General features: G+C 34.3%; 2 protein-coding genes across 3 annotated transcripts; one reads left to right on the top strand and one right to left on the bottom strand.

Moving 5' to 3' along the window:
- Positions 2,802-6,801, bottom strand: LOC104752891 (subtilisin-like protease SBT2.4). The gene is made up of 10 exons (XM_010475151.2): positions 6,543-6,801; positions 6,317-6,461; positions 5,629-6,041; positions 5,373-5,468; positions 5,176-5,245; positions 4,774-5,056; positions 4,223-4,566; positions 3,693-3,960; positions 3,338-3,610; positions 2,802-3,226 (listed from the first exon to the last, which is right to left on the bottom strand). Exons 1-10 carry the CDS (start codon positions 6,758-6,760, stop codon positions 2,823-2,825), a joined length of 2,514 nt encoding a protein of 837 aa, XP_010473453.1. The 5' UTR covers positions 6,761-6,801; the 3' UTR covers positions 2,802-2,822.
- LOC104752893 (pentatricopeptide repeat-containing protein At1g62350-like) lies at positions 10,664-12,550 on the top strand. Of its 2 annotated transcripts, none has more exons than XM_010475153.2 (3): positions 10,664-11,127; positions 11,493-11,919; positions 12,287-12,550. In XM_010475153.2, the coding sequence occupies exons 1-2, from the start codon at positions 10,798-10,800 to the stop codon at positions 11,913-11,915; spliced, it is 753 nt and encodes a 250-aa protein (XP_010473455.1). In that variant the 5' UTR covers positions 10,664-10,797; the 3' UTR covers positions 11,916-11,919; positions 12,287-12,550. The 2 variants fall into 2 exon arrangements, with proteins under 2 accessions (XP_010473455.1, XP_010473454.1); XM_010475152.2 differs by having other exon boundaries at positions 10,667-11,127; positions 12,295-12,550.

Raw genomic sequence — 12,880 nt, forward strand, 5'->3', positions numbered from 1 at the left:
CTAGTCAAAACTACACCGTTTTTGGTTTTGATAACCGGCTTCCGATTGAACACCTAAACCAGCTCCAATCTTCTTGATTAATTGACTCGGTGTAGTTGACTTATCAGTTATCATTTGATGGGCGACTTATCATTAGTATTTTACTATATATAATTTACAAAAAGCAGAAGTTGATGAAATCTCAAAATCTTTTGAAAGAATCGAGGCCATAATGAGTGTATTATATATTCAACTAAAAAAACCATGTTTACATTAATATGCATTCTTTTCAAAACAAGCAAATGGAATAGAGTTTAGAAAAAATTGATAATGAAAAATTTAGATGTAGCATTTGACTTTCATACCATATGTTACCGATAATTACCGTCTCTCTTTAGGTTAACTAAGCTATATATATGTTTTTTTTATAGTAACAGTTAGATGATTATATTATTAAATTAATTACTTGACAATAGTTACGTATTGGAAGAGAAGTCGACATAAACCGGACATTCCAAACAATAGAGTATAATGGAGCCCATTCTAAAGGGTTACAACGGTTACTTCTTTCTTAGAGGAGATTGTAGATTCAGAATATGTTGGCCATTTTGATAGTTTAAAAGATCTATAACACATATTTTTAGTTAAATGTTTATTGGGGTGAATGACCCCAAAAGAACTCTTCGATGTGTAATAAACTAATTGGGTTAGACTGATACTCCATTGTCGGTTATATTAGAGGTTACATGGTCATTATTTTTAATTATATTATATATACAATATGTTACTTGGTGATAACAAAAAAAAGTATAAATTGTATAACTATTTATCAATCGTTTAATTCATCTAAATGGCCGTATAGCCCTAAAAATTACGAATATACCAACTTAGTCAAAATCAAGATGTTTTGATATTTTCAACTGTGTATGAGATGATTAGATGTTCGACTTTTAAAAGTGTGTATTTTTAGTTTACAAGAGAATCAACCTAATAATTTGTGCATAATATGACCAAAATAGTCTACATCATCACAAACAGCTCGCAAGACACAACGCACTCTTTCGTAGTTAAAATTCTAGATAGTCCATCGATAAAATATTTATTTTTAAGAAAAGAAAAAAAAAAGCATCTAAGACAATCAGTTAGAAAATATTATGGAAGGTTCAGCTTTAGAGGATTAGCCTTCCTATTTCTAAAATCAGCATCTCTCGTCTTGTTGGAAGGTTTAAAACCTCTTTGACTTTGAGTAAGGGAACACATCATCCAGATGAACTAGTTTATTGTATTTGTAAAACTCATTTTAACGAACAATATAAATGAGGTTAAATAGTAATTGTTAAATGATTTTTATTGATTAAAAATCACTAAACACTAATTAAGAATTTGAAGAGGATTTGGGATACACTAGACATCCAAAAAAATAAAAACTGGCATTAAGTGAATTAAACCGTTGGATAACGAGAGACGGCTACAAGCAAACATCATCGTTTGATATAAAACAAGATATTTAAATATAGTTATTTTCACTTTTAGTGAAGTAAATATACTTTCATTATGATTCTAACTTTGCCAGTGTATGTTGCCTTCTTGATGGCAGGCTTGAGCGGTATGAGACAATCCTCGATATCCTGATTGTTTGGTAGTTCGATTCTCATTTCCACGCAGTTAACTGCAAATCATGATGATATAAATAAATGTGTAGATATTAAATGAATATTTTGAAAGTTTTTATCGAAATAAGCATTTTTATATCCAAATATATATATATATATATATATATATATATATATATATATAATAAGTGTAATATATATTCATCTTGTGCAATGCAATGTACTATACAACAAATTATACCAAAGTTACGAATTTGACAATACAACAAAGAATATCCTATAAAATTTTCAAATTTGACAATACATACAAATTTAATGTTTCTTATAATTTAAGAACCATTACTTTATAAAATTGTGAGTCCTAGCTATAATTCTATATCTACATTAGATGAATCATGAAACCATATTACTAGGATATAAAACCATATAAATCATTACTATTTAAAGTTACAGTTAGCTAGAAGATTAGGTAGATAACTACCAATCTACTGAGCAACTAATTAATTAGAGACTGGTTTACACTTCAAAGACTTCTGGGTAACAATGATTCTTAATCTTGATGTTATATATGAACTAAAGTACGCCAAACATATATTGCATTAACAAAGCACAAAATGCCTCAGCCTCCTCCTCCTCATCGTCCTCGCCCCCCTCCTCCTCATCGTCCTCGTCCCCCTCCTCCTCCTTTCCAGGACCCACCGCCACTAAGACCACCCTATCCTGAGCTGCACCCTCCTCCACCACCACCTCCTCCTGGACCTCACCCACAACCTCCACCTCCTGGAGCTACCTGGTTTCCAAGACCCTTTGGGCACCAACCTCCTAGACCACCATAATAGTCTTCATGACAGTTTCGTCTACGTAAGTATAAATTCGAATTATATGTGATGGAAACATCTTAGAACTTTAAAGATTTCATGTGTGTAATATTAGTGTGACCCTTTCATATGTAATAAGGCTCACATGTGTGATTATAATGTGACCCTTCATGTGTAATTAATTAGGCTCATATGTCTATTTGCAATGTACCTTTCCTACGTGTAATTAGATTGTATCTCAACCATCACATGGTTGTAGCTTGTAACGAAGTATGCTTCCCCTTTATGTATTTATGCATTTCTAATGTAAATTTTAGAATATAACTAGTTTATTGTTTACCCTTTAATTTATGTGGTTAAATCAGCGAGAGCCGTTGAACGAATAAACAAGAAACGAGAACATTTTATGTTTTCAGATCGTCTTAACTGACAACGGTATTCTAATAATATGGTTTAAACTTCCGGTAAGGACAACTTCACCAAATGTAAATTGGTTCAAGACTTGTGTGACATTGAACTCGATGTCCAGACCTTGAATTCTCTGTGGTGGTACGGTAAACCAAGATGGGATTAACCGTACAGCTGTACCATTGGGAGGTAAAATCGAACCAAGATATGTCTCAGTCTTGTTTGAGACGTTTTGGAAACTTCTTTTCACCACAAGAGACTCTTTAAGTGCAGATATAGTTACTGATGGATGGTTAAGGTTCGCCTGGTGGCTAAGCGGGGTGGTGCACCATACTCCGGTTGCGGCTCTAATAGTGACCGGGTTTATGTTTGGCAATGAACACAAGAAACTTATGTAGTCTTCAAAACCTGGTCCAATACCCAAAATAGTGATAATTAATGCTTAAAAATAGAATATTCTAATTGTTTTGTTTTATTTACGTTAAAATCACCAATTTAAGTTAAAATTTAAAAATTTACCTGCGGGTAAAACCAGTCCAGGATCTATGGCTCTAGCAGGATTAACATGGCCCGCGCCATGATCGAAATGATTAGATGGAAACAATCCATTTATTTCATAAGACTCAGCCGATATAACTTCACCCGAACTGTCATATTCGGTGGCCGTGGTGGAGATGGCCGATGCAATCATGGCCGGGGTCCAAGAAGGATTAAGTTGCTTTATCATAGCTCCAATCCCCGCTATATGAGGAGCTGCCATGCTCGTTCCAGACAATATTGCAAAGCTTCGTCCTACATAAAAATGATCAATTTTAAACTCAAGGGAGTAATTTACATTTGATACAAAATATTAGGGACGTACTGATGAGAAAACCTGTGAGAATAGGATCAAAGGCACTAGGGAGGCTCCAAGCACCCCAAATTTGGTGACCAGGTGCAAGAATATCTGGCTTTAGCACATCTAAAAGATTTCTATTTGCATCGATAAAAGCTGGTCCTCTCGAAGAGAATCGGCTAACTGCCGGTGCTGTCCCGGCGAAGACCGAGTTTCGGCCGTCGCCAATTCTGGCTCGTGCCCCAAATTGCGTCACCAATCCTCTCTTGTCTCTGAAGGTTTTCTCTTCGTAGTACCTCAAAATAATCTGATAAAATAAATAAAAATGTTTCAATATATATATGTCGATAGAACTTCATTTGAAATAATATAATTTCTATCCAAAAAAATTTGTCATGCAGTCCGTATATATGATTTTCATGTGTAAATTTCATCCCACATGCAAATTATATACTAGACAAATAGATATTTTCTTAAGATATGGCTTTATCTAAATAGTAAATACCTAAGAAAACATATCATTTTTTTTTTTTTTTTTGCAACTTCTGATGGATTGTTGATGAAATTACCTGAGCATCTGATACTTTAGGTATTAGAATACCCGGAGCAGAAAATATCACCGGTTCTGCAACATAATCCCCGTATCTAGGATGTGCAATGAGTATAAAACCCATGAAACCAAGAGTCCTGGCGGTTTGGGTGATGGCTCGAACAGTCGACATCTGATTGTAGAAACCATCAGAAAATGTACATATCACAATACTTCCAAGAACCACGGCTGGGTCAAAATACTCCGGCCGTTGGCATTCTTCAATGTCTCTGGTTAGGGTTTGTAGAACCGAGCCGTTTGTTCTAACAGCGTCTCTGGCTAAGACTAACTTATGTTGAAGAAATGGAGCTCCAAGGGTTGGACCTTCAGTTTCAAAAAAAGAAAAATAATAATAATAAATATTTCATGAATATTATAACCAAACAATTTAGCAATGAATACCTTAATTAATATTAAAACTTGCAAATGTTGGTATTTTAAGATAAAAGAACATACTTAGCTAACACTACATTGTTATTTTCATAAAATATATTAGATATTTTTATACGTTATTAATAATTCTTGTTTTACCCGATAGTCCAACGCCCTGAACGGTTTGGCCACCGTCAAGGATGAGGGAGGCAGGATAAGACCGGTCAGTATTTCCAGCAGCGACGCCAACGACCCAAGGACTATAAGACAACACAGAAGATGGCGACGGGCCATGATTCCCTGCGGCTTGCACCACGAATACGCCGGCTTTTCTAGCCAATAGCATTGCTAGGTCGAATATCCCGAGTACCGTCGGCTTATCCACCGGCGGTTGGTCCGGCCCAATTGACAGCGTCAACACATCTACGCCGTCCATTATTGCCTGTGACAAAATTAAAATACGTAAATAAATGAATAAAAAATTAATTAGAGATCGACACTAGGAGAAACACAGTCTATGTATATATATATATATATAGTTTTGTTTAGAGCATTGGTTACTTGGTCGATGGCTGCAATTACGTCAACAAGAGTTCCGATTGATGGATATATCGCCTTGTAAACGGCTATGCTGCCACATGAACCAATAAAATAACTCATAATTTTTTTACTTTGTTTTTCAAAACTAGAGAGTATCATCATTAATAGTCTTAAAACTTCTAATATATGAGCTAATTAATATGAATAATGTGACGAACCGTGCACGTGGGGCCATACCGCTGGCACGGCCGTAGAAGAATCCGTCGACGATCACCGGAACTCCGGCGTTCCCGGCTGCGATGGATGCCACGTGGCTGGACCAAACCAACCAAATAGTAAACACGTACATATAACAAATTAATAAATTAAATTTATTATGGTACGTTAGTGATATAGTCTACTTTGATGCATAGTATGTTTGGAAAGTGAATCATCAATATTTAAAAATGGTATATCAGAAAATGATATTTGTACCTTCCGTGGCCGGACGCATCGAACGGAGAGAGGATATCCAAGGAGGAGTTGAGAGCGCCTGAAGCTCGAGCTCCGGCGGAAAAGAACCTTGCGGAGATGAGTTTTCCGTTACAAGATCCAGCAGGAAAGAGAGGACCGGTCTCACAGTCTCCGGAGAAATTCAAACGTGAGAGGTTCGATGAGTAAGGGTTTGTGAGATCGAGTCCGGCAAAGCTCGGATGAGTAGGGTTAATTCCGGTGTCCACCAAACCGATCACGATGTCTTCTCCGGCACGTCTGTCTCCGTCGTTTGAGATCTTCGGCCAGACTTGTTGAGGAAGTTCCAAGAAATCGGGAGTGTATGTTGTCATTAGTTTCACTCCTTTGTCTTCTTCCACTGCCTTCACTCCTTTTGCTTTCGTGAGTTTCTTGGCCTGCAAGTATCAAAATGATGATTGTTTCCGGTTTACCAAACCAAAATCTGAGCAAAGATTGAACCAAACCTAATTCTGTTTGGTACATCCAATACCGAACTTAATCATTTCTGGTTCTTATTTTGGCATTTACATCCTCTAAACCGAGTAAATCAAAATCAAACCAACGGTTTCTGACCTTTTTAAAAGTAATTCAATTTGAATCTCCCTAAGTAATAAAGAGGTCATTCAATTTCATAAATGTTGACTAATGAAATTAATCAAATTATCTTAACCTGATAAGAAGTGGTGCGGACTGCGAAAGCATTAATGACATGTTTGAAGCTATAAAGCTTTGTATAACTTCCATTTTCGAGTGTGCTTCCAAGTATCTCTTCGTGAATCGCTTCCATCTTCTTTGCTTCATATGCCATGGCTTTGCTAATTTTCAAACATCAAAAATTTATGTCCGATCCTCAAGAAAATAATGAATCACATAATGAAAAATGTATTGATGTGAACCTGTTGATGTTGGTAGAAGCCCGAAAAGCCAATGGTTCACCTTCAACCAAAACGGAGTAAATCCTTAGCATAGAATCATCGCGTTCGACTTTTTCTTCTGCTTTGGATAATATTGCACAAACAATCAATACAGATATACATACTATTAGCCACATGAAACAACAGGATCGTAGTTTTCTTGGATTGGTTTCCATTATATCTTTATTAGCATTCTCCATTTGCGGTTAGTTAAGAGATTTATACATTGTCGAGAGGGTAATGAGAGTCATGTTCTTGGACAATGCACACCAACGTGACCATTTTCTTTTATAAGAGGTTATATATGCGTTACTATTATGTATGGTAAGGAAAGTATTTTCTTGACCAAAAGTAAAAGGAAAAAAGGAAACTTATTTAGAAAAAGTTATCTTCTATTGTTTTTAAAATAGGTATGTAATTTTGTCATGTTTGATTCGTTTTCTTAGTTTTTGCTGCCAAAATGATAAGATTGTGAACGGTACGGTTAATACTTGATAAATTAATATTTCAATAAGTTCATACATTTTTTGGTTTAAAATTAGTTTTTTGACTGAAATTATATATAAAATATCATAGTTCCAACGTTATTAATTTACATAAATTTTACTATATTTTCAAAAGTGAAAATATAATTGAAAAATATGAATATTTGCATTCTCATATACTGTATCCACAATTAAGGATTTTTCTCATATACTGTATCCACAATTAAGGATTTGTTCAAAAATCAACTTATTTACTAGGTTTTAACCCGCGATACACCGCGAACAGTTTTGATTAACAAAATTGTGCTTAAGTTATTTGTATATTAATTACATAAAATTATATATAAGTTTACCTAGTTGTAAGTACCAAATCTTTTTTAAAAATATGTTTGGGAAATGTATATTAGTATTTATTTTATTTGTTTTTGTAATATTAAGTTATACTTGTTTTTTTATATAGTTTTAAAATAAATTGTAAATAATATAAAATTTGGTTTTGTATTATTATAATTACACATCAATAGTGTGAATTGAAACAATTTTTTTTTTTGTTATGACTAATTAACATTGGCTTATTTAATTATTAGTAATGAAGTTATGTGTACACGGTGTTTTGACGGGTTTTAAACAGTGACACAACTCGGAAAATTGGATATTTGGTTGTTTTTTTTATGGTACCTTAGGGTGAAAACCTTTTGCTATTGCTTCTATTCCTTTCCATTTTTAGTTAGATATGTATTAAAAAAATTAGAATGTTTGAATATCCTAATGTAAGTTTATTTATAAACAGATTTCCCAAAATAAAGAAGATGGGTTACGTATGCACTAAATATAGTTGGGCTTCTGTAAGCCTAGTAATCATACATATGTTGATGGTTAAACTAAAAAAGCAAATAAAAAAAGGTTAGGCTAGAAAAAAGAAAATTGCAAACAACATATTTCGTTCTTGTTGCTTTCCGTCGCGTCTTTCATAGAATTTTTTCTGTTTAGTCAATAATCAGTTGTTCCACTAAATTATTGTTTATATACTTATATACTCTCACAAAATCTGTTAAGATCTTGAGGAACGCATACCTACTGGCTCCAGATTATTTTTTGGGCCAGATCTAGATTTAATTAATCAGAAAGCATGACCTACCTGGAATTGGCTACTTCGTAATTGAATTCAATGGTTTCGGTAAGTGGGTTCGAATTTCTTTTTAGTTTGATGTCGATCTAATTTTTGTTTGTTTGTAACGACTTGATTCCATTTTCGCAATCGCATATAGAGAGGATGAAGAACTGATTCTGAAGAAGTTTTATTGTGCAGTAATAAAGTTTGTTTCGAAACTCTTATGTGAGAAATAGTTAATTTGGCTATTAATTTTTAGCATATTTCGCTGAGAGTTAGTTAGGAAATCTTTCTAGATTACGTTTGATAGAAAGAAAAAGAACATAAAAGTTTTTTATTGATGAAATTAAGCGAGATAGCGAGAAAAACTATAACTTTTACAAAACAAATAGGTAGATGGATTGTGATCCGTAATATTTTATTCTTCTAATAAACCTGTAGCCAAACATGCTTCCTTGTATGAGTCGAAAGTCACACCATTGTATGTCCTCAAACTTTCATCACTTGTTGGTCCCTTGAGATACCTTAAGAGGAGTTTCAAATATATATCACCATCAGTCTCACTTAAAACATATGTTGTCCTTTGAATCTTCATGGTGCTTTGCCTTCTATGGAATTTCTTTTATTTGGGATTCCAGTAATAAAAAAAGAGTGGATTATCTCCTATGAAATGTGTTTGATGAGTAGCTCTACTACACTGTACTTATTTATACTATTCTAAAATTTAGGATTTCTTTGGTTAACCTTTGGAAGGTTTTGGTTATTAACTAAATCATATGTCGATATTTACGATAGTAATGTACCATAAATGAGGCTATATTTAAGTTTACCAAACCAATGTGATTCTGCAAATCAAAACCTTTTCCAAACTCATAAACTTTGCTGATTTTGTGTTATTTGATAAGATGTCTTCTTATAAGTTTATCATGTCAGTAATTTGTTCAGTTATGGTAATCTTTTTTTGTTTAATGTAAATTTATGGTATTATAATTATTATTTACTAACCTTTAACTGTTATTTATAAAATGTATTTTAAATTTTTTTAATTATGTTTAATATGCACTAATACTATACCTTCCTTATTTACAGATTTAGTGGGCATAAATTTAGTTGTGGATTAAGCACTAAAGAGGATAATTTTCGGATCTGCAACATGAAAGGTTAGTTTATTTCGAATTGTGCTAGTTTACCTGGTCATTGGAATCAGCTGGAATCTCCTCTTCTTTTTCAGTTGTATCATTTGACAGCACCCTAGACACCTTATAGGTATCCATTCCATTAAAGAGATTTTCATGACCAACACATATCAGATACTGGTATGTTTTCCCCACCAAGTTCTTAATAGAATTAGGCAAAGCTTCAGAATCATCAATCTGTGAATTGAAGTAGTCATTTTAATAGTTAGTAATGTAGTGTTAGTGAAACGGTTTGATTGTTGCATCCCATGACCCATCAAGAAGATTGCTTACAGGACAACCAACAATGTCAGAAGCCATACTATCAAAAACCATCAATTTCATCTGGCCAGTCTGATCCATCACGTTAACATGTAGCTTGTACCTTTAAAAGCAGTATAACATTCACCTGGAACCATATAATTTTCGAAACGATTCATAGAATCCTTCTTAACATAGGCATGAATCTTTGTTCATTGAAAGAATATGTAGTTATGAGTTGACGTTCTCCGATTTTATAGTAAACAGGTTGTTGAGGAAAAGATTGCAGGTTAACTTACTTGTACATTGGCGAGGACCATGTCAAAGGTCTCTCAAAAAGCAGTAGTGTAAGTTTTTCAAGCGTGAAGGACTCGGACTTGCACTCTCCAGGATGTTTTATTGGGCTTCACATCATTGAGGTAAGCAATTGCTTGCACCATTAAAAAATACAAAAATGACTTTGAGTTTTTCTATTGAGTTTTCAAAATTGATTGCTGTGATGAGATTAGAATGACAATAGAATAGATTTATTTATACTGAAGTTGGTAACATAGCGTTTCGTAGTGATTGAGTTGTGCGAATCTTGAATGGAAAGTACAAAATCTTTTTATTCAAATTTGTTTTGATTTTATGATATCAAATTAGGTATGTTCGATTTTATTTGCGTTTTTTTAGTAATGATGCTACTATGGAATTAGTTAATTGAGACCCTGATTATAAGTTGATTGGAGAATTAATATTTCAAATTTCATTAATTTGTGTAAATTGATATGACCTGATTTTTACATTTAATGCCATGAAAACCATCTATCGACTAATTAGAATATTGGTACTTTTGCAGATGAGTAAGGCCCAATATGTATACTAATATTGTGAAATGATAGTAAAGTCCAAAATAATAAAAGAAAAATTACCCAAGTCGTTGGATATAAATTGATCATCAGGTGGATATTCGGATAAAGATGCGGATTCTAGAGATGAAATTAATTTATTGTTTTTTAAATTAATTTTGTCCTTCTTAATTTCAATAAAGTGTCTCATCTATTAATAATTCAGTGGTAATTTGAGTAAATAGATCAGAGATTTTGGACATTCTCCGATTTGTACTTCTTGGGCTAATCTATTGCTCAAGAAAACATAATTAATGAGCCCAATTACACTCATATAATCGAACAGAACCAAAGAACCTTTAAACCTCTTCTCAAATGTTCAGAGCTAAAAACCCTAAATCCTCAGTTCATCAAAGCTTTGTTTTTTATCTTCTTCGCCATATTGGTTCGAGAGAAACTAGTCTTGATTCGGCTCGTACGTACCAATCGGGACCTGCTTCAAGCCCTAGCTTATCAATATGGAGACGGAAGAAGGAAATGACCAAAGAAGGCTTAATCGCTGCCAAAGAGCTCAAGCGTCTGCAAACCAAATTGGTCCGACTCGATCGATTCATCTCTTCTCATGTCGCTCGTCTCCTTAGATCCGATCTCGTTTCTGTTCTTGCTGAGTTTCAGAGACAAAACCAAGTTTTCCTCTGTATGAAGGTAATAAAATCACTGAACCAATAGTCCGGTTTGTTAATTTCGGTGTTTCGGTTTGGTAATAATATACCGAAATTAAGGTTCACTTTGTAATCGAAAACTAAATTTGGTGTGGTTCGTTATTGGAAATTTGACATTTTTCAATAGTTTCGGTGATTTCGGTTATATTTAGGATTAAATTTTGGTAATTTCAGTAATTTCGGTTTAATGGTACCGAACCGGTTATGGAATTAGCCAAACGTCGGTTCAGTTTATTATACAGCCAGTTGTAAGTTTTGGATGTGTAGTAGTAGTTTCTTGATTGTTGTGTCAATGTTTAGCCACATTGCTCTGATGTTTGATTTGGGTTTACAAATGTTGTCTTTCAGCTCTACGAAGTTGTGAGAAAAGAGATATGGTATAGACCGGATATGTTTTTTTACAGAGACATGCTCATGATGCTTGCAAGAAACAAGAAAGTGGATGAAACCAAGAAAGTATGGGAAGATTTAAAGAAAGAAGGAGTTTTGTTCGACCAACATACGTTTGGGGATCTTGTTCGAGCGTTTTTGGACAACGACCTTCCGTCGGAAGCGATGAGATTGTATGGAGAGATGAGAGATTCTCCTGACCGGCCTCTGTCTTTGCCTTTTCGTGTTATGTTGAAAGGACTCGTTCCTTATCCTGAGTTGAGAGAGAAGGTGAAAGATGATTTCTTGGAGCTTTTCCCTGGGATGATTGTGTATGATCCTCCCGAGGATATATGCGAAGAAAGTGATGATGAAGCAAGAACAGAAAGTGATCTTGAATAGAGAGGTACTGATTTCTTGAATCATTGCTTGGTTTAGTTTGTGGTCAAAATCATTACTTGGAAGCATACTCTTGAGGCTGAACCCGATCCATAGTTTTCTTGTTCCTCTCTAATGCACTGCTTTGTCTCGAGAAGTCTTTGGATCTTTGTTCTTCGATCTGAAAATCCAATTCCAATTATGTGAGATTCAGATAGATTCATCATTCATCCTTCACAACCAGAGAGAATTGTTTAGTGCTGGAAAAAATGTGTATCATAGGGGCCAACTAAATGCGATTAGGCCGATGTTAATAACTTGTCTTGCGTCTCCAGTTGGTCTACCGTCTACAGATACACATTGGTATCAGATTAGTTTCACTAATTTAAGGATAGTGTTCCAGTTTCAGGTTAGATCAAGTGGAAAAGAAAAGTTTGTGGCTATGCAGAAACTGAAACAAGTCTTGTCTTTGGATGGGAAAAATTATGGCTGTTGAAAACCGAAGATGATGTGGGGACAATTGAAGAAGGTTTTGAGAAGCTTATAAGTGTATACATGTGTAAAAATCTCTCTCGACAATGCTGAATGATATTGTATTGAATCGGTTCAAGATATAATTCACGTGTTTGTCACGATGCTGCCGAAAGCGTTTAAAGGGATATAGACGATTTGAAGTATTAAGTTTGGGCCGACACTGGACACCCATGGGTCGGTTTGGGCTAGATCAGGTCTTTGGGAATTGGGAGTAGGACACTCATGGGTCGGTTTGGGCTAGACTAGGTCTTTGGGAATTGGGAGTACTAGCTTTCTCTCGTTTTATTAGTCTTTTCCATTCAAAAATACAAACAGATAAAATTTGGGATAATGAGATTTTGTAAATGTAAATGACACTATTAATTTGGGATAATGGGCACTTGAAATGTAAAATGCAATCGATTTGGATATATAAGGTAATATTCTAAGTTTCAAACCATAGGATAAATACATAC

Source organism: Camelina sativa, chromosome 16, assembly GCF_000633955.1.
Source record: "Camelina sativa cultivar DH55 chromosome 16, Cs, whole genome shotgun sequence".
Classification (NCBI taxonomy): Eukaryota; Viridiplantae; Streptophyta; class Magnoliopsida; order Brassicales; family Brassicaceae; genus Camelina; species Camelina sativa.

What these genes read in the sequence shown, in the direction of transcription:
- LOC104752891 (XM_010475151.2), bottom strand. Translation starts at nt 6,760, where the DNA reads ATGGAGAATGCTAATAAAGATATAATGGAAACCAATCCAAGAAAACTA. An exon ending in GATGCGTCCGGCCACGGAAG is followed by an intron (nt 5,469 to 5,628) that starts GTACAAATATCA and finishes GGTTTGGTCCAG; the next exon opens with CCACGTGGCATCCATCGCAG. An exon ending in TCAGGGCGTTGGACTATCGG is followed by an intron (nt 4,567 to 4,773) that starts GTAAAACAAGAA and finishes TTGAAACTGAAG; the next exon opens with GTCCAACCCTTGGAGCTCCA.
- LOC104752893 (XM_010475153.2), top strand. Translation starts at nt 10,798, where the DNA reads ATGTTCAGAGCTAAAAACCCTAAATCCTCAGTTCATCAAAGCTTTGTT. An exon ending in AAGTTTTCCTCTGTATGAAG is followed by an intron (nt 11,128 to 11,492) that starts GTAATAAAATCA and finishes GTTGTCTTTCAG; the next exon opens with CTCTACGAAGTTGTGAGAAA.